Source organism: Acipenser ruthenus, chromosome 26 (genome assembly GCF_902713425.1).
Source record: "Acipenser ruthenus chromosome 26, fAciRut3.2 maternal haplotype, whole genome shotgun sequence".
NCBI lineage: Eukaryota > Metazoa > Chordata > Actinopteri > Acipenseriformes > Acipenseridae > Acipenser > Acipenser ruthenus.
Window position 1 is genome coordinate 6,679,107 of NC_081214.1, and position 26,542 is coordinate 6,705,648.

Here is a 26,542-nt window from a genome sequence, read left to right on the forward strand (position 1 = left end):
CACACAACTGGCTAGCTAGGGCTTTGCAGAACAGCCCCACATGTTCCTTTTAAAAAACATGTTTGTGTAATTCTTGTATGTAAAGTATATGTATCTACAGTATCCATGTTTCTAGCTAATGTACCTAAAAGCCCCCAAAATCAAAACAATGGGGTCTATTATCTAAATAGTAGATCTTAATACCAACGCCATCAAATATATTAACCTTCTGTGGAACTACAAATTACTCAGAACGTTTATTTGACTGTTGTTCATAAGCAAAATGCTGTCTGTCCACTATTGCCAAGGTGTTTGAAGCCAGGGGGTGAAATGATAAATAAATAAATAAAAACATGTGAGCTCCTTAAACACTAATGTGCTCATCAGCAAAAAATAAAATACGGTAGTAATAATGAAATAAAATAATGAATGTTTGTCAAGTTTCTAGTCAGCCATGTGCAGTGGAAGTGGTTTCTGTTTCTCACGTTTCAATCCGCCCAACCCTTTTTTTTTTTGACTGGTGTTCATTGGTAAAATGTTATCAATTCACTATCGCCAAAGTGTCTGAAGCCAAGGGGAAATGATAGAAAAATAAAACATAACAAATAAAACAAACAACTGAACTCCTTAAACACTAATCTGCTCATCAGCTAATGCAAGTTTAGCAAACATCACATTTATTTAGACCATCATACACAAAAGTACTGAAATGAGTGTGTGTCTGTGTGTGTGATCCACATACTGGACAGCAGACTCCAATAGTCAAAAGCCAACTTAAAGCTTAAGGATTTTGTGAATAAATAGTTGGGAGAGTATCAGAAACATCAAAAGACCAGACAATGCATTTACATATTAGTACTGCAATGTAAACTGTGTCCGTTTCCCAGCTGGATTGTATTAGATTTGAATTACTGTGTGTAGCTGTCATACACCTTTTCTTTTGTTTTTTTTAACCTATAACAAAAGGACTAGGAACAGTTATTTTTTTATCTTTCTTTATGTAAAGTTATGGGTTCCATCAACAAGGAAGCTACATTTCAAATATCGTATCCCTTATGCCTTTTAAAGGAAGCAACAGGCTTTATAATGTGCATAAAAGATCAACAGAAGCAAGATTAAGGTTTGTCACAGTGGCAAAAAAAAAAGAAGAAAAAAATCAACACAAACTGCATTAAAAGTACAAAACAGCTGTAGTGGTCGAAAAAATATTTTACATTTATCTGTACAATTTAACAATATCTAGTGCTGACACCCCCCTACCCCCCCCCCCCCCCCCCCCTTCCCATAAAACAATCTACAGAGCACCTGGTGTCATATCCTTAATTACTAAAGTGCCCTTGTTAATTAGTTCTATAAGTGAGAAATCCAGAACAGTTTACACAATATACCGTCAGTAGATTAAAGTTAGCTGTATAGGGTCATGCTGTAACTAAAATCTGAAGCCCATTCTCCATAGATATTACAACTCTTATAATTGCTGTAGGGGAAACACTCTTCCACCAGCACTGAGCAGAGAGAGTCTCTTGTACTTAAGCTTAGAACAGCTCTGTGCAGTGGTACCAGATAACAGCAGGCTTTGTACAATAGAAGAGTGCATGCTACCTATAAAACACGGTCCCTGCTACGACAGTAACTTCAGCCAAGTTGGACACAATTTGGAAAACAAAGTTTTACAGGACGATCAGGCTAGAAAAAGACCAAACAGAAACGGACACATTTTCCTATGTCAGCCAAGTTAATTGTATAATTATTATAGTAGTATTACTGCAAAAGTAAGTCATTTAACTCGCATGACTTGTTCCTGGATATGCCAAGGGAAACAGATCCACATTTAAACAACTTGGCTCCAGTAGACCACGTAGAAGAGGGTGGTATGGCTGGAACCATGCAGTGCAATGGGCACAGTCACAGCAAGCTTATAGGTGCTCAATGTGATCAGAAATGCACTCAGTGGCACTCTCTGTAACGCAAGGTGTAAACCATGACATCCTCTTCCCCAGGGTCATTTTCCCCTGGCATATCTGTGTCTCTCCTTAAAACCTGTAAAACCCCTTGTAAAAAGGCAACTTGGCTTTAAAATCCCTTTTGTAAGTACCATGCTGAACCATGAATTTGCCTGAAACACCTATAGTTAGCAGTGGAAAGAAAGTTTTGTAACCATAGTTATTCATAATTTTGGCAATTAAAACAGTTACATGGGTACACAGGGCAAGCCACATCCCAAATTGGTGTAGACTAATTAACATAGATCTTATACATGTGTAAGCAATGAGCAGAATACCTTATAAAAACACACACAGTAAGGTAAGGATCTCTAAACCAGTAGCTTAAACATTCCCATTCCCTTGCATCGGCAGCTACTTCTTGTGTAAATTATTAAAGCAGACCAGCAGCCACCGGCACTCACAGTTTTTGATTCTACAGTCTAGGAAATCAGCTCCTCAATGGAATTACAGATTTGTATTGGAGAGAGTTACCCAAGTGTCGTCATCAGGAATGCTTTAAGGCTTTAGTTAGATCATGACACCAGGGTTACGATTATTTTTAGATTACATGATTGCTAATTACTGTTAATTAATAAGATCAGGTGCCAATTAACCCCACCCCCACAACCCTGTTCTGGGCTTCCAAGGGCCCTGTTTTTGTCTTCTAATGAATTAATCGCTATTTCAATTCTACTGGAAGTCCGCTAACACATTTATAATTGAGTCTAATTATAAAGTCTAGACTGGAATAGCATTGAAATGTGGTCCTAGTTTTGGCCTGGGTGTTGGAAGGATGTTGGAAGTGCTCCTGGCCTGGCTGCGAAGGGGCCGGCATTACGACACCCCTCCCAGGGTCAGCACGTCGAAGCAGATGTCACACACCCGCACCGGCTTGTTCAGATCGAACTTGATGATGGGAATCTCCTTCACGGAGCACTTGTGACACAGCAGGCGACCGCAGTGCCGGCTGAGGGAGAAACCAGGGAGAAAGAACCTGCATGTTAACCACTGTAAAACCAGAACATCTTCAACATCTTCTGTATATATATATATTGGGCGAGATAAATGAATTATTACTGTACTGAAAGGGGAAAATGGTGATGATGAAAATGAAAAGAAATGAAGTCCATCTTATTATAAATTGTACCCCATTTACATCAAATGTCCAGTATAACAAGGGTAGGTTACATTTTATATTGCAAATATGCATGGGTTTACCTTGCACATTGACTAGCTTGTGAACTGGTCCATTGCGGTAAAGATACATAAATGAAACTGTGTTTGCTAAACCAGAAAGAACATAGAGACTACCCCAACATGACGGGCATACTCACTGAAACCTTAATGTCTACAACACACACGACATTTTGGAATCGTCTCTATCGGACTTCTGAATAATGACTTCAATACAGGTTTGAGGTCTTGTTATATGGCCTATCAGTCTATGTAAATGTGTGTCAGTTTTGAAGAGGCTCACAGCTGTGGCTCATTCCTATGGAAGCTGGGTCACACCACTACTGAGGGAGAAACACTTACCAGTGATGTTTCCTTGTGGTAACTCCAAACTTTGCGAGACACTCATAACAGTAGGACCCGTCACACCATGGGGGTTCTTTAGACAGCATATCTACCAAGAGAAACAGAAGAAATCAAGCATTCCTGCACAAAGGACTGATCACCCACCACCGCAACTGATTCCAGCAGCACTAGCCTGCCAGAGTCCTCTTACCCAGGAGCCTGAACAGCAGCTGCTTGGTGGCCACCTGGTAGTTGAAGATGTTGATTCCCTGGTTATTGTTGATGCCGAGTCGAGCCCCGGCCCTCACAATGGCACGGCACAGGTTAGCGTTTCCTTTCATGTACGCCAGCAAGAGCACTGCGAGAGATGAGGCAAGAGGCAGTGAGCAGCCAATACATAGAGGAGCCGCCTTACAGGAAACTAGCACTAATAAAAGCATCCATGAAACTTATTAACATCATTATCCAACAAACAGCAGTACTGAGAGGCATGTGCAGATTTAAAATAAATATTTGGTACTGGTTTGAGTCATTAAATAAATAAAGATTAAAATGCGGTTTGCTTTTTAGTTCACAACCAAAGGTGTTTTTGTTATCTGCTAACGACTGTAGCTTCAACATGGGCCTATTAAGGAAGAAACCACTTTAAAATAGGTCATTTAAAAACCTTTTAGTAAGAGCAGGAAAACAAAACCGAACCTTAAAATCACTACTGTAAGCGTTTCCCAGCACATTCACGTCTCCTGATTGGATTGCTTAGACCTCATAGTCTCATTGAATAACACTAAGGAGCTGTTCCCATCTAGTCGAGGTAATCCTGCTAGCATAGTGTAAAGCAAGTAGGCATCAGTGTCCCTGTACCTGTGTTCCCCTCGTTGTCTGGTTTATCCAGGGGGTACTCCTGCATGCACTCCAGGAACAGCTCGAATATGGCAGCTGCATTCTCCTTCCCATACTGTCCCAGGATGTGCATCGGCGACTGACCCCTGCAGCGGAACACGCTTCCAAATCAGAAAAATCACAGGCTCCGTACTGCTATCAGAAATCATGCAGTGGTGGAATTTCTACACTGTCAAGACAGTTTGTATGAGGGCTGCGCGCTGCACATGGCAGTGAAACAAACAAACAAACTACTGTATTTGCAGTATAGCAATTACACCAGTATAACACCATTTTTTAATATTAGACATTTAAAACAATTACATTGTTTTTATTTGAAAACTAGAAGGATGTTTCAGCTGTGTTTTTGAAGGTTTTGGGGAACCTTTTTTTATTAACAATCTGCATTTCCCAACCATGAAGCCATATACACATTTTCAAATGAATCCAACAAGTCATTCTCTCGTTACAAGAGCCACAAGTTTTCACAGAAGCAAACATCCAAATAACATAACATATTAAAACTACATGTCTTTTCTAAGTGTTTATCTTTAAGGACCATGGGTACAATACTTAATTAGTATTTGTATGTTTTCTTTTAGTTTACAGTGAACGATCAAAGCAAACAAAAATTAATTTAATGTGTGTACCGTACAAGTACCGGTACTTTCATTCTTTTATATGTTTTACATTTACAAGAGGTAGATAAAACCATGTTCACATTTGTGTACCAGGTACCTGATCTGAAGATTTTTTTTTAGTACCAAGTTATTATTTAGGTTCTTGGAAATACCCACGATGCAACATCGTTCATCACTGGGACACTGAAGCCTAAAGGCTTCCAGACCACATATGGAATTCTGAGCAAACCGAATTACTCATAGAATATTGAGGGAAAAGTTTGTATTCATTACCAACAAAAACTAGTGCTGCATAAAACCACAAAAAAAAAACAACCAGAAAAACTGCATGTGTTAGTCTTTATTACAATCGAGCCTTCAGAAGAGGGCTTTACCATCTGTTAAAGTTCTTCTCGTTATGTGTAATGCCCGAGCCTTACCAGACAGTAAAGCCTTCCTCTTTGGGTCTCACTGCTTAATAACAGCACAGACATTATGGAGTCCCTTTAAGAGCGTACCTGAGATTGAAAGCCTCCGCGTTGATGTTGGACTCAGTCAGGAGTGCCCTCACGTTGTTCAGACGGCCGTGCATCACTGCCAGGTGCAGGGCTGAACCGAGAAAATACAGTCCACTCAATTTATGATAGTTAAGGATTTTTTTTTTTTTTTTTTTTATCATTATATTTTTTAACAGTAATAATTCACATATTTCTCTTTTTTTTTTTAAATGTAGTAGTTGCCAATTTTTTTTATCATTTTCTCACTGCTACCACCCCTGCGCTGACTCAGGAGCGGCGAAGACAAACACACTATTATTATTATTATTTATTTCTTAGCAGACACCCTTATCCAGGGCAACTTACAATTGTTACAAGATATCACATTATTTTTACATATAATTACCCATTTATACAGTAGGATTTTTACTGGAGCAATCTAGGTAAAGTACCTTGCTCAAGGGTACAGCAGCAGTGTCCCCCCCCCCGGGATTGAACCCACGACCCTCCGGTCAAGAGTCCAGAGCTATAACCACTACTCCACACATGCTGTCCTCCGAAGCGTGTGTCGTCAGCCAACTGCTTCTTTTACACACTGCAGGCCCACCATGCAGCCACTTCAGAGCTACAGCGTCGGAGGACAATGCAGCTCTGGGCAGCTTACAGGCAAGCCTGGAGGCGCCTGGCGAGACTACAGGGGTCGCTGACGCGCAGTGAGCCGAGGACACCCTGGCCGACCTAAACCCACCCCCCCCGGGCGGTGCTCGGCCAATTGTGCGCCGCCACCTGGGAGCTCCCGTCCACGGTCGGCTGTGGAATAGCCTGGACTCGAACCGGTGACATCCAGGCTATAGGGTGCATCCTGCACTCCACGCGGAGCGCCTTTACCGGATGCGCCACTCGGGAGCCTATAATTCACATATTTCTGTTGAAATAAAACACAGTACTTACATTTGATCAACTTAAATATGATTGAACTGCGATTTTAAAAAAAGTGTGTAGTTGGAAGTTTACAGAAATAAAGGGATATCTCTCACTATCCTGTTAACACTAAGAATGTTTGGACGGTTAGATTTGGTAGTGAATACTGCCGACCCGTTTCCAGGCAGCTGTAATGTCACAAGCGTTCGTACCGTTGTTTCCGTTCTCGTCCACCGCTGCGAAGTCGACTGCGTTCTCCAGCAGCACGGAGCAGATGGTGGGCAGGTCCTGCTGGGCTGCCAGGTGTAGTGCTGTCTGCCGGTGCTTCGTCAACTCGGTCACCTTGGCACCGGCCAGGAGCTGCAACAGAAGACAGGAACTAACTGCACCGCGATCCAGTCTCAGAATTTATGCTTGAATGTCTACCCTCTACTAGGACAGAAAAGTAAAGTGCTTATCCTCCAATCTCAATCACCTCAACTAATCTACAGCTATGGCCAAAAGTTTTGCATCTCCCTATAAAATTAACACATTTTGCTTTATAAAATGTAATGAAACCTGCTGATGTCACAATTGAAAAATGTGGCATTTTGAAATCTAACATGAATTACTGTTTTTTTTTTAAAATTATGTCTCAATCCTAAAATTCTAGGTGATGCAAAACCTTTGGCCATAGTTGTATAGAAATCTCGATATTCTAATGTACTTTGAAAATCCTTGGATGGTGCTCCTCCTGTCTGACTGAACCCCACTCCTCCCCTCAGTATGTCGCAATCAGGCCCTACCAGGTTTCTGACGATGATCTCCGAGCCAGCCTGCACTGCCAGGTGGAGGGGGGTCTGCTTTGCAGCGTCCTGCACTCGGGAGTTCACGTTGGCCTGGACGCTGATCAGGAAAAGCACACTCTCGATGTCCGAGTTCTGCACCGCCACGTGGAGGAAGTTCCGCCCCTTATTGTCCACCTGCGGAAAGATCAACCAATCATTTACTACCCTGTCTGGAACTTTGTCTATAGGTTGCCATTTAGATTATACCCATGCTCTATACACCAGTGAATGCATAAGGTTTACGACTCTACAATGGTTTACAGCAGTGGTTCCCAAGCTGTGGGCTGTGTGATGGTTTCCCCATACGATCCTGACACAGCAATGTTCCCCAGGCTAGGGGGGATCAATTTATTTACATGAAAAGACTCTGCTTGTGGTTACATGAAGAGCATGTACTACCCTTGACATCAGCTCTATCATAAAATACTGATTTCCAATGCCCGTGATAACAGTATAAACCATCATACAGCAATAAAGGGCATGCTTGTAAGGACAACACTTCCCATGTGTGGGTGGGGACCCTGAGTCAGGATGTCTCGTACCATAGGGGCCGGGAGCCCCTGGATTCCAGTACCTGCTCTGCCGCTCCAGCCTCTCGCTTGAGAATGGCCTCAGCAGCCTTGTTGTTCTTGAAGGTCATGGCGCAGGCGAAGGGAGTCATTCCCTGCCGGTCCCGCACGCTGAGCTTGATATCCGGGTGAGAGATCAGGAGCTGGATGATCACATTGTGCTGGTTGCTAATGGCAACATGGACTGGGGCTCTGCCTTCAGCATCCTACAGAGATAAACCACGACCATCACAATTACATCCAGTGCTTTGCAACAAAAAGGATATTTTTTTCCTGTTAGTGTACAGTATATCATATACAGGCGTGCAAGATGTATTCATACTATAAAAAGCACATTGTTATTTAACTCTCATCTCAGCATCCCTGTATGAAGGTCTGGGAAAGAAACAGCAGACTAATTTAGTACACTAGTACAACATATACATTTGTATTTATTTTTTAGTACGGCTCTCAAACTATTTACTTATTCTGGGGTAGTCTTTCTGTATAGTTACTTGGCGCTGGAAAGTAATTATCAACGTGTTAGGGGAAAATAACTACTGCTCCACATTTTCAATTGAAATTACGGGGTGTGCTGGAGGTGGCTCCCCTGTTGAGACGGCTCACCTGTGCATTGACGTTGGCTCCGAACTCCAGGAGGCACTGCACCACCTCCTCCAGGCCCCAGCTCCCAGCCAGGTGCAGCGGGGTCTGCCCATCATGGGCCTCCTCATCCCCCTCTCCATTGGGACCCGGCTTCCTGGGGCTGTTCACATCACAGCCACTGAGCAGGTGCAACAGCAGCATGGGTTACAAACAGGTCTGCTTAGTTAAACACAGCAACTCACAATCTCAAAAGCAGGATGTATGCTTTGCAGTGGTGGCACAATTTTATTCTCCAAAAAGAGGCACACAGGTTTTATTATATATATATATATATATATATATATATATATATATATATATATATAATAAAATCTAGCTGGTTCACAGTAAACGGAAGATCTCAATTGATTTGGTCCTAGCTATTTCTATCACTGATATGAAACATAACACCGAACCCACAGTGCTGATGGGGTAAGATGCATGACAAATTGACTAGGATCAAATCCTTAAAAAGCAAGTGCTGCAACTGCTGAAGTGCCTTGGAAATGGTACGGATATTGAGGGAAGAAAAAGGGGGGCAGTGACAACGTTGCTTGTGCTAATAAGAGGTAAGCAGATGGATTTGAAACCCTTAGTTGGCGCTTTTTACCTGCGAATGAGGAAGCAGGCCATGCTCTCATTGTTTTCATCAATGGCTCGGTGCAAGAGAGTCTGCAGACACCCACCAGGGCCAGGACTCCAGCAGGTGGCGTCACAGCCATGCCTCACCTTATAGAGAAGACATTTATACAACCTATGGGTTTATACTGAAAGCTTTCTCCCCAGGCTATGGGGGGATTTTTTATAGTGGCTGCACATTAACTACGGCAGATTTTTTTTTTTAACAATTGAAAAAATAGGTTAATAATTATACCTTTATGTAAAACACACACAATTAAAAGTACACTCAACAGCTTGTTCTAGTAAAAAGAATTAAAATATATATTTTAGTGAACCAAGGTAGGTTTATCTTGCTCATCCCCCAATTTCAGGAATTTTACTTCTCTCTCATTATATATAATTAAATGTTATCTGTCAGTTTTTCATTAAGGTTTTTCATTAAGGGCAGCAGTGTGGAGTAGTGGTTAGGGCTCTGGACTCTTGACCGGAGGGTCGTGGGTTCAAATCCCGGTGGGGACACTGCTGCTGTACCCTTGAGCAAGGTACTTTACCTAGATTGCTCCAGTAAAAAAAAAAAAAAAAACCCAACTGTATAAATGGGTAATTGTATGTAAAAATAATGTGATATCTTGTAACAATTGTAAGTCGCCCTGGATAAGGGCGTCAGCTAAGAAATAAATAATAATAATAATAATAATAATAAAGTATATGGAAAACTACAAAGCGGTATATAATTCAATATGTTAACATTGTTCAGCAGGTTTTATTTGACTTTATGAAGGTTTGCCACCTCTCAGCACGCTTCCTCCCTTACCAGAGTAGATGCAATGTCCTCCAGCCCGTTCTCCAGAGCTAGCCAGAGGGGAGGGTTCCCTTTCTCATCCAGCACAGACATGTCAGCTCCCCGTGTACAGATCGCATCCACCACTAGGGGGAGCTGGTTACTGATGGCCAGCTGCAGGGCCGTCTCCCTATCACGGGTCCTGTGAGCGCAGACGCAGGAACAGCCGATGCTTTACATGGGATACTTTACTGATTCACAGCTGATTTTGTTACATTAAAAATGAGCATTTTAAGCTATATAGCCTGTGTAAAATCTTAATTTACTTTAAATTAGCAATGATGAAAAGGTTGTGTTTCCAGTAGGTAATCCTAAATCTATTCCCTTCTGTTCATTCTTATATCTTATCATATTAGATTAAAGATGAATTGATTGTTGGTTACTTCAGTTGTAAATCTGAATTCTGCATTGTACTTGGAAGTTTCAGTGTGTATATTATTAAAGGATATTAAAACACCCCTACTTGAAATAGTGTCTACACGAAACACTGCACCCTTCCTCTCCGGTGCGTCCTGCCGTCCCGGGACTCACCTGACATTGATGTCAGCCTGGTGCTCCAGCAGGAAGAGGGCACTCTTGCTGTCCTGCCTCTGGATAGCCATGTGCAGCAGAGTGTGTCCATTAGACATGGTGTCATTGATGGAAGCGCCAGAGCCGAGCAGCTGAGCTGCAATTGTGTGCATCCCTTAAAAGAAAAAAATAAGGAAAGTTAATTTTCTATACTGTGAATTTCAGTTACACACATTATAAAATTACCAATATTGCACTTATTTACTTGGAATAGCATTAATCAGCTGGTGGTCAGGTGTCGTATGTTTTTAACTTGTAGTGTGGTAGTTACTTGGAAAAGTAGACGATTGCTCCAAAGTGTTAGATAGAGGCTAAAACGATTCTGAAAAAGTTTTTCACTACTGCTTTAGAAATGTGTTCTTCAGCTGCCTGTTTCATTGCAATACAAGCCGATAGAGAAATTGAGTCACCAACGCGACACTCCCACCGGTTCTCCCCTGGCTGTATGGCTCACCCTGCACACCACGCAGCTGTGCTTTTACCAGGTGAGCCACCATGGGTGACATTTTTAAATATTGATTTTATCATCTGCATTTCTTCATCTGTAACAGTTCACTCCTGAAACAGCAAGTACTGGACTGAAATAAAGAGGTGAAGAAGAATCCACTGAGGTCTCCGTTTCCCTACCTGTCCAAAGTGCAAGGCCCAAGACAGTCTGGTCCATGGAGTCTTTCAGACTGAAGTCTGGGATTATCTGCAGGTTATTAGTGGCATGAAGTGCATTAGCTGCAAAAGGAGAAACAAAATCCATTAGAAGTTTTAAAGTTATTGCTAAGTTTGTGTTTCACCTGTAACAATACTGATAAGCACATGCAAGCCCATACATCTTAGCTGTTCCAGGATTTCTTAACAAATGGTATCAGTAGATGCAGCTCCAAGAGCTGGCTTGGGTAGGACAGGGTTTACAGAATACCCATATGAATGTGTCTGTCTTTGCACACTGGTTTAATGTTAACCAGCAGCAGCCCTGACCTTTTTGTTCCAGTATGACGGACACGACGTCGGGGTGGTTGTAAACAATGGCCATGTGCAGTGGGCTCTGCAGGTAGACGCCCTGCCCTTGCTCCGGAGACGCCCCGCTGTCCCCCGGCAGTGGCTGCTCGGTCTGGAGGTTGGGGTTGGCCCCCTGCTGCAGTAACTCTGCTGTGAGGTTCGCCAGCCCAATTCGACAAGCCGTGTGGAGAGGGGTCTCACCCTTACAAAAGCAAGCAGAGAATGAACGTCAGTTGAACACAGTAATAGCAATCAATGTAATTGTTAAGCCAAGTCCAGTTGCTCTGGTAGAAACATACCCAGTTGTTGGTGTGGTTGACCTTCGCCCCGTGTGTGGCTAGGAAGAGGGTGGCAGCCTCGTTCCCTGCCACGGCTGCTCTTTGCAGGAGGCAGTTTCCTGAAACAAAGCATCAGAACAAAAACACATGGAATCAAATCACAAGGAGCTGGTCCCCTTTTTTCCAAAATGTTGGTTCATTTATTACATTTTACGCCTGCAGGTATCTTAAGTACAACACTATAAAGATGAAAAGTTTCCTGGTACTCAGTCACTTCATGTGTTTAATCTCATTCCAATTTCTGCATTCAGACCATGTGACCTACAGCAAAGGTACCAGGATGTAGCAGCATCTACAGTATTGTATGAGATATTTACATTTCCTGAATTAACTTAAACAAGTGAAACTAAAGATTCTCAGCACACACACAAGTAGCCAGTAATAATGTTAATAAAACAAAGAAAATATTTTTTTAATACTATTTTTTTTTTCTTAGTTTTGCTTTAAAATTAAAAAAAGAAAAAAATACACATATATTTTAGTATCCCCAGCTTTAAAGTGACACAGAACATTGAGTATTCATTACTTATAGTTACTGGCCAGGGGCTGGGATTACTGTAACGGTATACCAGGAAGGAGCAGCTACACTAAGACTACCTTTGCACTTTCTAAGCTAAACTTTGCTCCAGCGCAAGACCCCCAAGCTCTTTCCACCACGGCACTGTTTTACCTGTGGAGGTGTCTGGAGCGTCTGGGTTGCTGCCTCTCTGGATCAGCCTGGCTGCAAAGCTGTTCTCATCGAAGGAGGTGCCGTTCTCCACCGGGGCGTCATGGAAGGGGTTCACAGACTGGTCCGAGGAGACAGTGATGTACTGCAGGGTCAGCCACAGCGCTGTGCTCCCCTCCTGGTCCTTCAGCTCCAGATCCAGCCTGGAAAGAAGATCCGCAATAATCAATGCTGGACTCCTCTTCTATTGGGATGGGGTCACATGTCCTGGTCAGATGGTTCCAGGTTCAATGAGGATGCTTCTACCCACCGCAAAATGGTTCATAAGCTTTCACTGACCATCAAAATTCAGGACTTTCAAAATCCCTTTCGTGACTTCTCTTTTCCAGGAGCTTAATGAGTTACATTTTGTTAAACGTGGCCAAAAAACATTATATTAAACATTGAAAAAATGTCACAGCTGGTTTGCACTGAAACTGGCAACTGAAGCATTTCTGAAGGCTGCAGGAGATTAGCTAATTCATGTTTTACTTAGGCAACGACCTGACATATCACTAACCGGCATTAGTGGCATTTGTCGCCAAACAATGGAATCATCACAAATAATATTTTTCATGACTTGAAACACAAACAAAAAAGCATGACCTTTATCCACCACCTGCTAAAAGTACAGTATTATACATACACTACACATGTCAGACTTAAATTTCATTGTCATCACAACTAATTGTCTCCATCACTTAAAAGGTCTATAACTATCGAGCGGCTAGAGCTAGCCTCATAACATAAGTTGGCCTTAAAACAAGAGTGGTGTTTGTGCAACAGGTCACTTAGTTGAATTTTAGGAAAAGCCAGTCAGACCGAATTTGTCATTACTTAGACAAGCATTGATTCTGCTTTCCATGCGAGCCAAAAGTCTAAAACCATTAGCTGTATACTGCACCTGATGAACCATTAGCTGTATACTGCATCTGATAAACCATTAGCTGTACACTGCACCTGATAAATCAATGGTTTTTGGCTCTGGCGCGTTGTTAACACTTAACTCCGTTGCTCCTGGTTTTGATCAATACTATTCAGTGCAGATTACACCACTACTGCCCTCTCAGCAGCGCCTGACCCCCACTCCCCATGAAGAAAGGACTGTTGTAGCTAATCTGCTGCACTTACTGTTTGCACTGCAGTAGCTGGTTAAACACAGGATCATTTCCTGAAACCACTGCTGCATGTAGAGGTGTCCTGTGGAAGAAGAGAAACACAAGGTCAAAACCATACAAAAAAAAGATAAAATATTATTCAATTAATAAAACCTAAATAACATGACTGAACTCCTTCACGCCCACTGTATAGAATGGTTTGATTTCCATTGTTGACAAAGTATTTGGCTATTTCACAAATCATGATCATGTTAGTAGGCTGGTATCCTGACTTCCTTCCAGCGTTAAGGTTAAAGATTATTACAGAAGCAATTAAAATGTCATGAAAAGATAACATTTGTTACATTGGACAAGTCTCAATTTCAGACTAGTGGCAATCTCACTTTTTGATGATAAAACATATACGTATCAGGACAGACCACCCCTCCCAACCTCCAGAAAAACATTCAGTTACGATTGGAATGGTGTAAGGCATTCACACTGCTGCCAGCAGAACATGTAAAAGGAGCTCCAGGGACACCTGTGCAATGCCTGTGCTCTAAGCTCTGCCCCTGCAGTGCCTGGCTCGCTGGCTGGGTACTCACCTCCCTTTGCTGTCCTGCATGTTGGGGTTGGCGCCGGCCTTCAGCAGGGCCTCTGAGATGCGGGCCACGCCTGCCATCACCTCGCTGGAGTGCTTCTTGGGGCTGTAGGAGCAGACGAGGTGCAGGGGGGTCTCCACAGCGGGCACGGTCGCTGCGTTCACCTGGGCAGAGTGGCGGATCAGGAACGTGGAGGCAAACTCATCCCCTGGAACAGCACGTGAACAAAGAGGAAGAGGGTACTTCAGTCTCCGAGACATGACTATTGTGTAGTGGATTTCTGCGATGCCTCTGAAGAAATCTCCCTGCTTTAGATACAGGGACCCGATACCGAGAGCTTTCACTCGTGAGTTATTTAAAGATATGAAGTAATACCAAAAGAACCCTAACAAAATCAGTTCCGAACAGAAGTCTGAATGTCTCCTGAATTAATTAACGTTGGATTTTCATGGCACTGTAAGAGACTGTAGTTTAATTTATAAATACTAAACTGAAAACGTTCAAAAAACTTCATTGAATTTATTAAGTTTAGTATTTCTAAACAAGTGTTTTATAGTCATGGGTGAGACTGTTGTTAAAGAACTCAACAGTTACCTTGAATATCAAACTGTATTTTATTCTTGTTGTAAGCGTGAGATTGGAGCTCAGAAAATAACTGCAAATTCCGCAGGTGCTGTTAGGCCTTCTTACCTCTCTGGATAGCCCTGTGAAGCAGACTACAGCCGTGCTGGTCAACCATGTCCACATCAGCTTTGCTATTGACGAGGGTGGAGGCGATGCTGTCCAGCCGGCGCGAGAGAGCCAGGTCCAGGGCTAGATCTCCATTGCTGTCCAGTTCGTTCAATTTCCCAGGTAACTAGACAGTGGTGGGGGGGGGATACTCTGTTAAAAGCTAGGAAAATACTCACTAGTGGTAAATTTAGAAATACTAAAAGAAACAGTTAATTTCTCCATGTTTTTTTTCTAGAGTTATAAGCTAGACTTGTTCCTTGCTACTCTCTAGTTTACTTCTCTTTCATGAGCATTTTCAGTACTTATTGCTTAACTCTGTAAACTGTAAAAATTTTACCCTTTTGAGGTCCAACTGACATGACTTGACTTTATGCTAATTTGAAGAAGAAAAAATAACACACTTGTCACAGCGTTGTCTGCAATTACGTCATCGAACTCATTTGATCGGAATTATAATGGGACATCTGCAAAGGATTAAGGGCACTTGGGACAATACCACCAGGGACATGATATTTCTCTCTCACAATTACAGTACCAAGAATTGCTTTTTGACACCAATGACTACACTGGTCACCACCCGCTAAGCTAATTGTTGGTATTCTGAACCCCCAATGCTCCCATCCTAGATGACGCAGCACTGGTCTCATACCTGGGAATCCATCTCAATGAGGTAGAGGAACACCACATCTTCCCTCTCCACTTTGATAGCTTTGTGCAGGGGGAATTCCGTCTTGGATTTGATCATCTTGTACAGCAGCTGGGCACTCATGCTGCTGAAATCATCCTTGCGAAGGTCGTCCTGTCGAGGGAAGAGAGAGGGTGAAGAGAGTCCTGCAGTATTAGCTGCTGTTTGCAATTCTTCACACGCAATAGTTTAAGAAATACAAAACAAAATCATCATGAAATGACATTTAATGTATTGAGTTTTTTTTTTTTTAATTTCTAAATTTAGTACCATTCCATTTAATAGTTAGAATTGACACCCTATACTTCACAGCATGTTGCACCTGTCAAATGGTACCTGACTTGAAGCACGTTCAAAATGTTTTTTTTAAATATATTGGGTCCTACACCTTTAACTGACCCTTGTGTTCTATCTTGCCACATGTCGGGTAAGTGTTTTGTTTTTTTTGTTCTCCGCTCTCATGCCGAGTCAGGCTACATACCCAGTGACTGGCGATGATCTCAGCACAGTAATTCAGCAGAGTGCTGGCACAGAGCTCCTCGGCTGTCTGGTAGAAGCGAATGCAGTTCCGGACATTGACCAGCGACATCACCCCCTTCTCACACCTGCCAACAAGGGGCATTTCATTACAGTCACGAAGACAGAAACAAACAAATAAATCACAGTGTTCACAAATAAAAATGAAGTGCACCAAGAACTAAACCTTCACTGAAAATGATACATGATGAACTACAGGATGTACTTTTAAAATATATCTGGACCATTGTGACGATACAGGAACCCCCTGTGATGAAGAACATGGTTCCAGGGTAGGTGACGTGTTCACAGTACAAAAGCTGGCCACCCTTAAACCCATTTTAATGCTTCACCATTATTTGCCTTCATGTGGGTGGCGTGTTTTTTTAAAGCATCAATTACACTATAGCCCACAGTAGCCAATGCAGCACTTTAGTTCAATTGACCAATCAATTAGCATTGCTCGGTACAGCAAAGTTAAAAAAAAAAAAAAAGACAGTGCCCCTAGTGGAGCTCACCTTTCCCGGAGGAGCTGCAGCTGAAAGCGATTGGCCAGCTTCATGAGATCAGTCAGGAACACATCATCTTCCTTCAGCTCCAAGTCGTCTGTGTACACCCAGCGCAGCATCGCCATGGCAACCTCCGGCTTGGCATCTAGTATCACAGAAAGAGAGCGAGGAATACAGTTACACTGAGCGAGGATGAAATGTGCTTTGCATTGTTAACGATACAGGTGCTGTATAAATGTGATATAAAAGCGCATGGTGCTTCACCTGATAGGTCTAGTTCTGTGGTGGCTGCCAGATTAGCCAGGCTCCAGCTCTCAGTGTGTGCTGCCAGCACAAACTTGTGAGCGCTGAGCTGTTCATCCCCCACCTTAACCTTCAAGTCACTGACAAAAAGAAAGAAAGAAAGGAAGAACAGGGAAATGAGAGAGAGAGAGATATTGTAGCATCACAGAAAACATAACACAACATGAATCACTTCTCATTGTGACCAATAAACCAGAAGCTTTAAGTTTGAGGTGAAAATGAAAGCTGTATTTTTGAGTGCGCTTTCTTTGTCACAAGACTGCTTTGATTCAAAAGCACGCCCTCCCGTGACTTTGTGTTACTCTACACACCAGAATGCAATTTGTTTATGTGGTGCCAGGTACCCCGATTCTACATTGTTCATTCAAATTAGCAGCAACAGCAGAAATTCAAGAAACAGACAATGCCAGCACTAAACACACACACCTCTGTATTGAAATCCAGCCTCAGATGTAAGAAGCCATTCATTTGTATGGCTCTCAAAGTGAATGGTAATCCAGGTACTGGAGGCAGCCTTGGTGTGCTCTTACCTGTACTGGTCCTGCTGGTACAGATCTGCCACGATGGCGAGCAGGCGGCTGATGAAGGACTCGCTGGCGCTCTCCTGTTTGGCCTGCACTGCCAGCATGGCACACTTCCTCTCTGTCTCCACCAGCTTCTGCTGCATCTTCACGTACTCCTGCCGCAGCAGAGCCAGGTGCTTCTGCAGCTTGGCCACCTCCTCTGCAGAGCGACAAGAACAACCCGGCTGTAAGCTTGCATGGAAGCACACAGGGCACTGGTAACGGAGCGTTTGTTGCATGCTGTTCACAAACATGTACAGCAGGGCTTCCCGAACCCAGTCCTCAGGACCCCAGTGTCTTCTGGTTTTTGTTCCTACTGAAACCTTAGTTGAATTAACAATTAGCTTAATTAGACCTTTTACATTTTTTATTAAACAGTTGGAGATTTCAAGTTAACTATAACATTTTATAAGTGACTTAATCTACAACTTTTTAGGAGCTGAGAACAATTACAAGGGTCTGATTAAGCAAATGATTAGTTCAATTAAGGGTTTAGTTAAGTAACAGAGAGCTCAGTTGGGAAGCCCTGGTGTACAGTATGTCCTTAAAGTGGTTGCCGCTAATACAATAATACCATAAATCTTGCACATCAGTTCTCTACATGTCTGAAATGTGCAGTGTTGTTGCAGCACACATGTTGAAGCAAAATTGTATTTTCCTTTTAAAACATCTGCTATTGCACTCGATTAAAGAAGTCTCTGTTTGCAAGGCTGTCCTGGCAGTCCTTGACCATTAACCTGGACAGTGGAACTATCTCCAATCCTCAACACTTTCTTTCCTGTCATTTGCCAACATGCTTTGCAGCCAGTACCATGCTTGCACCTCGAAGACACTGCTGAGGTGGAACGACCCAGGAAGTGAAACAGTAACAGATTTCCTGCAAATAAGGCAAGTAAACTGATAACTTTCTTTAACAAAGAGAGATCCTCATGTTTAAATTACATGTTTCCTGCCAAACTGTGTGTTTTTTAAAATATTTTTTACAGTGATGTGTTATTTGGAATTATACTGGTAGCCAGGGCTTTGGTTGGTTGACAGCTCAGTTTTGTAACCACATGACCGCTTTGAATGAAATGAGAAGACAACTGGTGAAACCATTCATTCTTATAGGGCTTATAGTATCATACAAGATGTAATGGACCTTGTTTAAAAAGTGTCATGTTTCTTAAACACCCCAGACATCATTAATATGTAACTTAGTTCATTTATTTACCTTTACAAGTTTACAGGATGTGACCAAGGCATAGTGACTCATCACTAATCAGCAAATCAGAACTGGGGTCCTCAGGGTCTTAGTACTAGACCTCAGACTATATGTAGCCCAAAAACATACATCATCTGGAACCATTCTAAGCCAAGCTCATATTATCATCCACCAGGAAGACAATTAATCTTTTTTTTTTGAAGGCACTAGTTTAATGAATGCACATAGAAAAGTCATGTAAACAGAACATCTAATCTCTGTATATCCGTACCCCACACAAAGAACGCAGTACAAGCTGCACACAAGAACACCCACTCGTCACTTTCCATTTGAAATCACTCCAAAACGTCTGCACCGCTACAGCCTGAAGGACCGAGCCTGCAATCCACTCTACAGGGAAGTGGTCAGCTATTTAAAATCCACTTTCAACCCCTTGTTTGCTCTTAGTACCATAGTCACCGCTTGCTATTGCTGTGCTGTTTTAAATATCGCACCCCTAGAGTCCCCTCTTGCACTCTTGAGCTGGACTGCTAGAAATGTATTCTGTGGCACAAAATACTTTCATATTTGCTCTTAACAGGATTTTTTTATTTTTTATTTTTTTAGTTTATTTAGCAGACGCCTTTATCCAAGGCGACTTACAGAGACTAGGGTGTGTGAACTATGCATCAGCTGCAGAGTCACTTACAACTACGTCTCACCCGAAGGACGGAGCACAAGGAGGTTAAGTGACTTGCTCAGGGTCACACAATGAGTCAATGGCTGAGGTGGGATTTGAACCGAGAACCTCCTGGTTACAAGCCCCTTTCTTTAACCAATGGACCACACAGCCTCCATTTATAAATAACTTTCAAAAAGACATCATGCAGAGGAAATCAATGCATAAATGAAGTCAAATAACACACATTCTACTGTACAGAGGAGTTTTTTTTTTTTTTTAACTGTAATATGGTACAAATTGTTTTCCTGGTATTTCAAAGAACTACAGTGGCAGTTGTAGTCTATTCTTGCCCATCATTTGGGGTCTCCATCTGTTTATAAATGTATTTGTTTGTAAAAGGAAAAACATGCTTCTGCTTCCTCCCTCGACTCCCTCTGTCCCCTCACCTCCCGACCTGCTCGCCTCTCCCCTCCCCATCCCTGACTCTCCTCTGCGCTCCGCTCGGCAAGAATCACACTGCAATCTGCTGAAAAGAAATGGAAGAGAACCAAACTCCCTGCTGCCCTAGACCTTTACCGCACTCCTCTCCTCTACTCTCTCCTCTGCTAAATGTACTTATTTCCAATCTGTAATCCAAGCCTCCACTAACAACCCAAGTAAACTATTCTCTACCTTCTCCTCCCCCCTCCTCCTCCCTCCTCTATCTCCCCTGACGACTTTGCCTCCTTCTTCTCTTCTAAAATCTCAGATATCCGCAAACTCTTTAACACCTCTCCCTCCCCCGCACCCCCTCCTGCTCCAACCCCTACACCCACTGCATCCCCTACTAACTCACCCTCCTTCTCCACCTTCTTGCCCCTCTCAGACTCTGACCTCTCCTCCCTGCTCCAGGGTCACAAACCCACCACGTGTGCCCTGGACCCCCTCCCCACTCACCTCTTTCAAGCTGCTGCTCCTGCTCTACTTCCCTTCAACACCTCTCTACTTTCTGGTCTCTTTCCCTCTGCCTTCAAAAAAGCCTCTATCACTCCCCTCCCTCCAGAGCTACCGTCCTGTCTCCCTCCTACCCTTCCTCTCCAAAACCCTTGAGCGGACTGTACACCGCCAGCTCTCTGCTTTCCTGTCCAACCACTCTCTGCTCGACCCTCTCCAATCTGGCTTCCGCTCTGCTCACTCCACTGGAACCGCCCTCCTGTCTGTCACCAACTCACTTAAGTCTGCCCGAGCTGCCTCTCTCTCCTCTGTCCTAATTCTCCTCGACCTCTCTGCTTCCTTTGACACTGTTAATCACTCTATTCTACTATCATCTCTCGCTGACCTGGGGATCTCTGGCACTGCTCTGGCCTGGTTCTCCTCCTACCTCTCCAACCGCACTTACCAGGTAACCTGGCGTGGAGCAACCTCCACACCTCACCCTCTCTTAACAGGAGTCCCCCAAGGGTCAGTCTTGGGTCCTCTCCTGTTCTCTCTCTACACCCGCTCCCTGGGCCCCCTCATCGCATCCTATTCTTTCTCATACCATTTCTATGCTGATGATGCTCAGAATTTCCTCTCCTTCCCCACCTCTGACTCCACCATCTCCTCCCGTATCTCTACCTGTCTGTCTGCTATTTCCTCCTGGATGCACTCACATCACCTCAAACTCAACCTCTCTAAATCTGACCTCCTTTTCTTTCCCTCCTCCTCCCCCTCCTCCTCTGATCTGTCTATCTCTGTTCCTCTGGAATCTACCACACTCTCTCCCTCTTCCTCTGCTAAGAACCTCAGAGTCACCCTGGACCCCTGCCTCTCTTATTCCCAGCACATCTCCACTCTGGCACGCACTTGCCGATTCTTCCTGAGCAACATCCGAAGAATCCGACCCTTCCTCACCAACTACACCACCCAGCTCCTGGTCCAGGCCTTGGTACTCTCCCGCCTAGACTACTGCAACTCCCTCCTGGCTGGCCTCCCTATGTCTGCCACCCGTCCGCTCCAGCTCATCCAGAACTCCGCTGCCCGCCTGGTGTTCTCTCTGCCTCGCTTCTCCCACGCAACTCCACTACTCCACTCACTCCACTGGCTACCGATCACCGCTCGCATCCAGTTCAAGACTCTTGTACTAGCCTACAGATGCCTTGACCAGACTGCACCCAGCTACCTCCAGACCCTCATCTCTCCCTACACCCCCACTCGACCTCTCCGCTCTGCCTGCACTAGAAGACTGGCTCTACCTCCGCTACGCTCCCCTGCCTCCAGAGCCCGCTCCTTCTCCACCCTTGCTCCGCAGTGGTGGAATGACCTTCCTACAGATGTCAGGACTGCCTAGTCCCTGACCACATTCCGGCGCCTCCTTAAGACTCACCTCTTCAGACAGCACCTGTAGAACTCCTCTCTTTTTCCCCTGGGACACTATCACCCTTCCTTAAATGCGCTTTATTTGCTCTTATTTGCCCCCTATTTTACTGCATTTAATCCTGTACTTCAGAGTACTGTAATTTGCCAAGTGTTTAATCTGTAGTATTTTGTATTTAATCATATCTTGATGTAACTATCACTGTCACTGTTATCTGCTGTATTATTGAATTGTATTTTGTCACACTTGTACTTGCTTGAACCAAAGTCATTGTATTTATCTTGCTCTTATTGTATTACTTGTACTGTAACACTTGAAATGTATTTGCTTACGATTGTAAGTCGCCCTGGATAAGGGCGTCTGCTAAGAAATAAATAATAATAATAATAATAATAATAATAATAATAATAATAATAATAATAATAATTGAGTCTTCATTGAATTAGAATACAATTAGCGGACCATCATTTTGCTTTTAGAATTTCCCCATTCCAATAAAAATGTGGATGTCCTCCAAAAGCAATGACTTTAAATCATTCAAAAGGGGAACAAATAACCAAATTAAAAAAAAACACTGTTCCAGTGTACAGTGACTATTGAGATTGCAGCTATGAAAAAACAAACAGACATAAAATACAGAAATAAAGCAGCGGCACTGAGATGCCTATTCAATAAAAGGTGCAAAAATCAAACACAATACTGGCAGATCTGGTCTTGGTGACATATTTCCTGACTTCTAATAAAAGCAAGCCTTCAAAAACTGGAATATGGGACACTCAGCTCTGCCCAGTTAGCAAAAAAAAAAAATAAAGCTTTGATTTGCACGTGGTCGAGACAGATTTCCTTGTTTCCCTTTCCTTGGCTGGTCTAAGAGTTTCATTTTCTATATACAGTAAATGTTGAAGCAGCAGTTACTCAGCAAAGACCTGCAGCTTTTTATACACAGCAGGAAACCAGAAAATCCACAGCATAGTGAAAATAAACGCTGACTGAAACGAACAGGCTTTTTTCAATGTTTAAAATGCTGTTCCCCGACCTCCATTATCTTGCTCCTGGTAAACAACTTTCTTAAATATGTAAAAACAAGATGCTAAAAAATGTAATTTATTCAATACATGTAAGTCTTCAATACATTGAGAAAGGCTTATAACAACTTCTTTGTATTGTAACATATACCGTGTACCACCATTGAGTGTTTTTTAGTTATGGGCATGATACAGCTATGGCCAAATGTTTTGCATCACCCTATAAAATGAACTATTTTTGCTTCATGAAGTTGAATGAAACCTGCTGAATAATGTTACGTTAACATATTGAATTACATACCGCTTTTCCATATACTTAACGAAAAACTGACAAATTGAAAAATTTCAAAATCTAACCTGAAATACTGTACTACTATTATGGCTTCCAGTAGACTTTTACAATATCATTTTGTAGTTTATCTGATTATATGAAACGTTTAGGTGATGCTAAACTTTTGGCCATAGCTGTAGTTTAACAGAAGGTTTGAACTTAGTTCTCCCCCAACATGCATACAAAACTGAACACCTTCCTCAGAACAACAGTTGACAAGAAAAACACAAGAGTGACGGGAACATCACTCAGGTCACATGACAGACACTCCTAAGTTACACCAGTGCAAGCAGGGAAGGAAACCAGACTCCTATTGCATAGCAGTTTCATCCATGTTTTACTACATGTTTGATCAGCATCAGTGTACAGGTTACAAGCCCAGGTGTGTTTTACTAAACTCACAGTAAAACCAGGAATGGATTAAATTGCTATGCAATGGGAGTCTTATTTCCACCCCTGTTCAAGTGTAACCAGATGAACATCCATGTAGTATACAGCAACTGTGTGGCTACTTATATATTTAGGGACACTGTTGCACAAGTGCAGCTGACTAAGATCAGCGCAAACTGGGATAAAACAGGAAACCAAGAGTTGTTTTCTCAACTTAACCAGGTGCAATCTCTACACAGCCTTATGGTAAAACAAAGACAGTTATCCCATGTTACTCTTCATTGCTGCTTAGACTACAGCACAACAGTTCACAAGTGCCAACAAGTTAACTCTAGCTTGCCAAACATTTCCTGCACTGGGCACTAGTTTCCCAAACCCCATACCTAAAATAACAAGATCAGTACTATGAAACCTGCCAATGGCCCTCATAAACATTTATTTTCGCTACAATTTATACAAATAAATGTAAATAAAGTTATTTGCCCAAGAATACTTTTAAAGAATGTGACCATTTATTCCCAAACTCTCGCTACTTTCACTGTCAATGTGTCATCAGCTGACTGTTTTACAAGCACGCCCCATCCCACTAACATTCAATGTGTAGCACGACTACAATCATAAGTAAAACCTGGGGAGAAAAAATGGAGCGCATCATTAATATATACCGAGGGCATTCCAGGCCATTGAACCGGTTTACTCTGCGGTTAATTGAGACCCTGCGCAACATCACGACTTAACCGAACCGGTTTGGAAGTAGAATTCTCCTTATAATGAACTTCTGCATTTGACAACGACAGAGTTTAAAAAAAAAACAAAAAAACACCACCACAACCTACGCATACGCAAAACATATGCTTTAAATAACAGTGGGTGTATTTATACCCATTCACAACGTCAGAAATACTCCCATTGTGAATCAATATAACTTTAATTTAAACACCCCCCCCCCCCCCCCCCCCGTTGTTTTGTTGTTTAAACATAATATCTTTGAAGGCGACATTACGAAAGATATACCACGCCTCATTTGCATTAAATAATTTGCAATATGTTCGTTATTCCGCTACCAGAAAAAGCACAAATCTGTAATTCCCTCACCACCCAGCCCCCTAAACACGAAAATAATAGACCCGACAATGCCCAACTCGAGTCCCTTAAAAACACACACACGCACAAACTGTCGATTTTATAGGTGGAGCTTTACACACTCCCTTAAAAGAATATCGTTCGCAACGGCGGTGCAGAAAACAGAAGGGTGTGAATTTCCAAGGAAACGTCTACTGTACCTTCAGCCATGTTGGGTCCAGGATGTTCACTATCACTATCGCGAGAGCGGGAGCTGCAGTGGAGCAGCGGGGACTGTGAGGCGAGGCGAGGTACAGGGAGAGGTAGGGCGGCGCTGACTGCCAGATAGCGGAGGCTGACAACACCCACAGCTTGGCAGCAATACAAATTCGTCCTCACTTTCTCGAGCTGTATTTTGCTTCAGACAGCAATCACCATCATTGATGCACATTGTCATTCGTCAGCGGGATATGTTTCATTGTATTAAAAATAAAAAATAAATCACAAATGGAATTCATCCCTGTTGTGCATTGTTACAACACTACTGTATTTTATTTTCAGTTTTAGATGAAAAATAAATTAAAAAAGCATGTTTTGAAGAATAGTTTTTTGAGACAACATCATTCAGGAATAGTGCTCTATACTCAAAAGAGACTTCAGCTTTCCGACATACTGTCTTCATGGGTTTGACAAAACAAGAGACTTCTCTCAGTTTGTGCACACAGCAGTGGAAGGCGTGGATTATTGTGCCCCCTGGTGGTATATGTCGTTACAATTATTATTATTTTTTTAAACATGAAATTGGACATGGTTGAAGCACAACTTTTAATATCACTTTTATCCTGTTTCTTATCCTTATATTTCATGTTTGGTTTCTAGTCCCTGTGTTTTCTTGTTTTTCAAGCACTGAACTTTTTCCTTCATTTTCATTTCACGCACTTTAAAATGAACTATTCCACTATTGTCATACTTTTCTGTGTCCTTTACTGTGAAGAGATCACCTTACATACAGATCCGACCTATTAGACGTAATGAATTCTAAATTGTAACTGAATCCACACACCACATTCTCCTGCCTGAGCAAAGTGTTTATCAAGTGTCCTATCCCACCACTAGATGACTCCACTAGAATCGACAACTTTGTAATCCATGTAGCGCATTATTAAAGTGATGTGTGTGCTGTGCACCCTACCATTTTAAAAATAGCAGCATAATGAATATATGAATTCTTGGCCATAAAAAGTAATTATAAAACGTTGCTTGAACACGCAATCTGTAATGCTGCAGGAACGCATTCACACATTTAATGGGGGCAGGTGAAGTTAACGTTTAGGCGCCAATGATTTTTTTTTTGTGTAAAAAACCAACTGCCTCATCTGGATCAAATACTTTACAGATACACTGCAGACATCTGTGGCTTGGCAGTGCCAATGCTGGTTAAAATTGGAAATGTTCGGTTTCATAAAGTATGTTGTACCAGGCTGTGGGTTTCATGAATGCTATTGTCATATTAAACAGTGCTTTGTTTGATCTGGATGACACACAGTGGATGAGATCTTGGAAAAACACATAACAGTAATAACCTATCGTCCAGCACGATTGAGCCCAGGCATCTGTACTACTAAAGTTAAAAGGAAAGATGGGGAGTAGGGTTATAGAAGTATTTTATAGTGGGATCTTAAAACATTTAACAGTAAATGTTACATAAATATCATACATTTCAGAGGGGAAAGATTTCAACTTTCTTGGGGACAGTCTTGTTTTTTGTTTCAACCGGTCTACTGTACACATAGAATAGTCTGGAACTACAGTTATTCCGAAGTCACAGGATATCCGAGTACTGGAGGGCACATATAAAAAGAAAAAAACCTGTTACAGACCCCAAAGGACTGGAACTACTCAGTCTAATGAAGTGTCTGGTTTTCTTGTACAGAAGATAATTCAATGCCCAGAACATTAAGGTTTGTTATAAGTATCAATGGTTCTTCATAAGTAAACAAAAAAGAGATAAATAGACTGTTAGGTACAGGTATAATTTA

General features: G+C 42.4%; 1 protein-coding gene across 1 annotated transcript; it reads right to left on the minus strand.

Moving 5' to 3' along the window:
• Nucleotides 1–635: 635 nt before the first annotated feature.
• LOC131701764 (rabankyrin-5) lies at nt 636–24,959 on the minus strand. The gene is made up of 25 exons (XM_059001599.1): nt 24,725–24,959; nt 17,463–17,655; nt 16,894–17,012; nt 16,639–16,774; nt 16,086–16,209; nt 15,569–15,718; nt 14,878–15,043; nt 14,191–14,395; nt 13,620–13,688; nt 12,453–12,652; nt 11,744–11,841; nt 11,424–11,646; nt 11,079–11,177; nt 10,413–10,566; nt 9,855–10,023; nt 9,030–9,148; nt 8,402–8,558; nt 7,801–8,001; nt 7,185–7,361; nt 6,612–6,759; nt 5,500–5,590; nt 4,344–4,468; nt 3,694–3,840; nt 3,501–3,591; nt 636–2,931 (listed from the first exon to the last, which is right to left on the minus strand). Exons 1-25 carry the CDS (start codon nt 24,732–24,734, stop codon nt 2,799–2,801), a joined length of 3,504 nt encoding a protein of 1,167 aa, XP_058857582.1. The 5' UTR covers nt 24,735–24,959; the 3' UTR covers nt 636–2,798.
• Nucleotides 24,960–26,542: the final 1,583 nt, after the last annotated feature.

Coding starts and splice junctions, on each gene's coding strand:
- LOC131701764 (XM_059001599.1), bottom strand. Junction 10,024..10,412: donor CAGGCTGACATCAATGTCAG/GTGAGTCCCGGG, acceptor CTGCGCTCACAG/GACCCGTGATAGGGAGACGG. Junction 6,760..7,184: donor AGATCATCGTCAGAAACCTG/GTAGGGCCTGAT, acceptor CTTCTGTTGCAG/CTCCTGGCCGGTGCCAAGGT.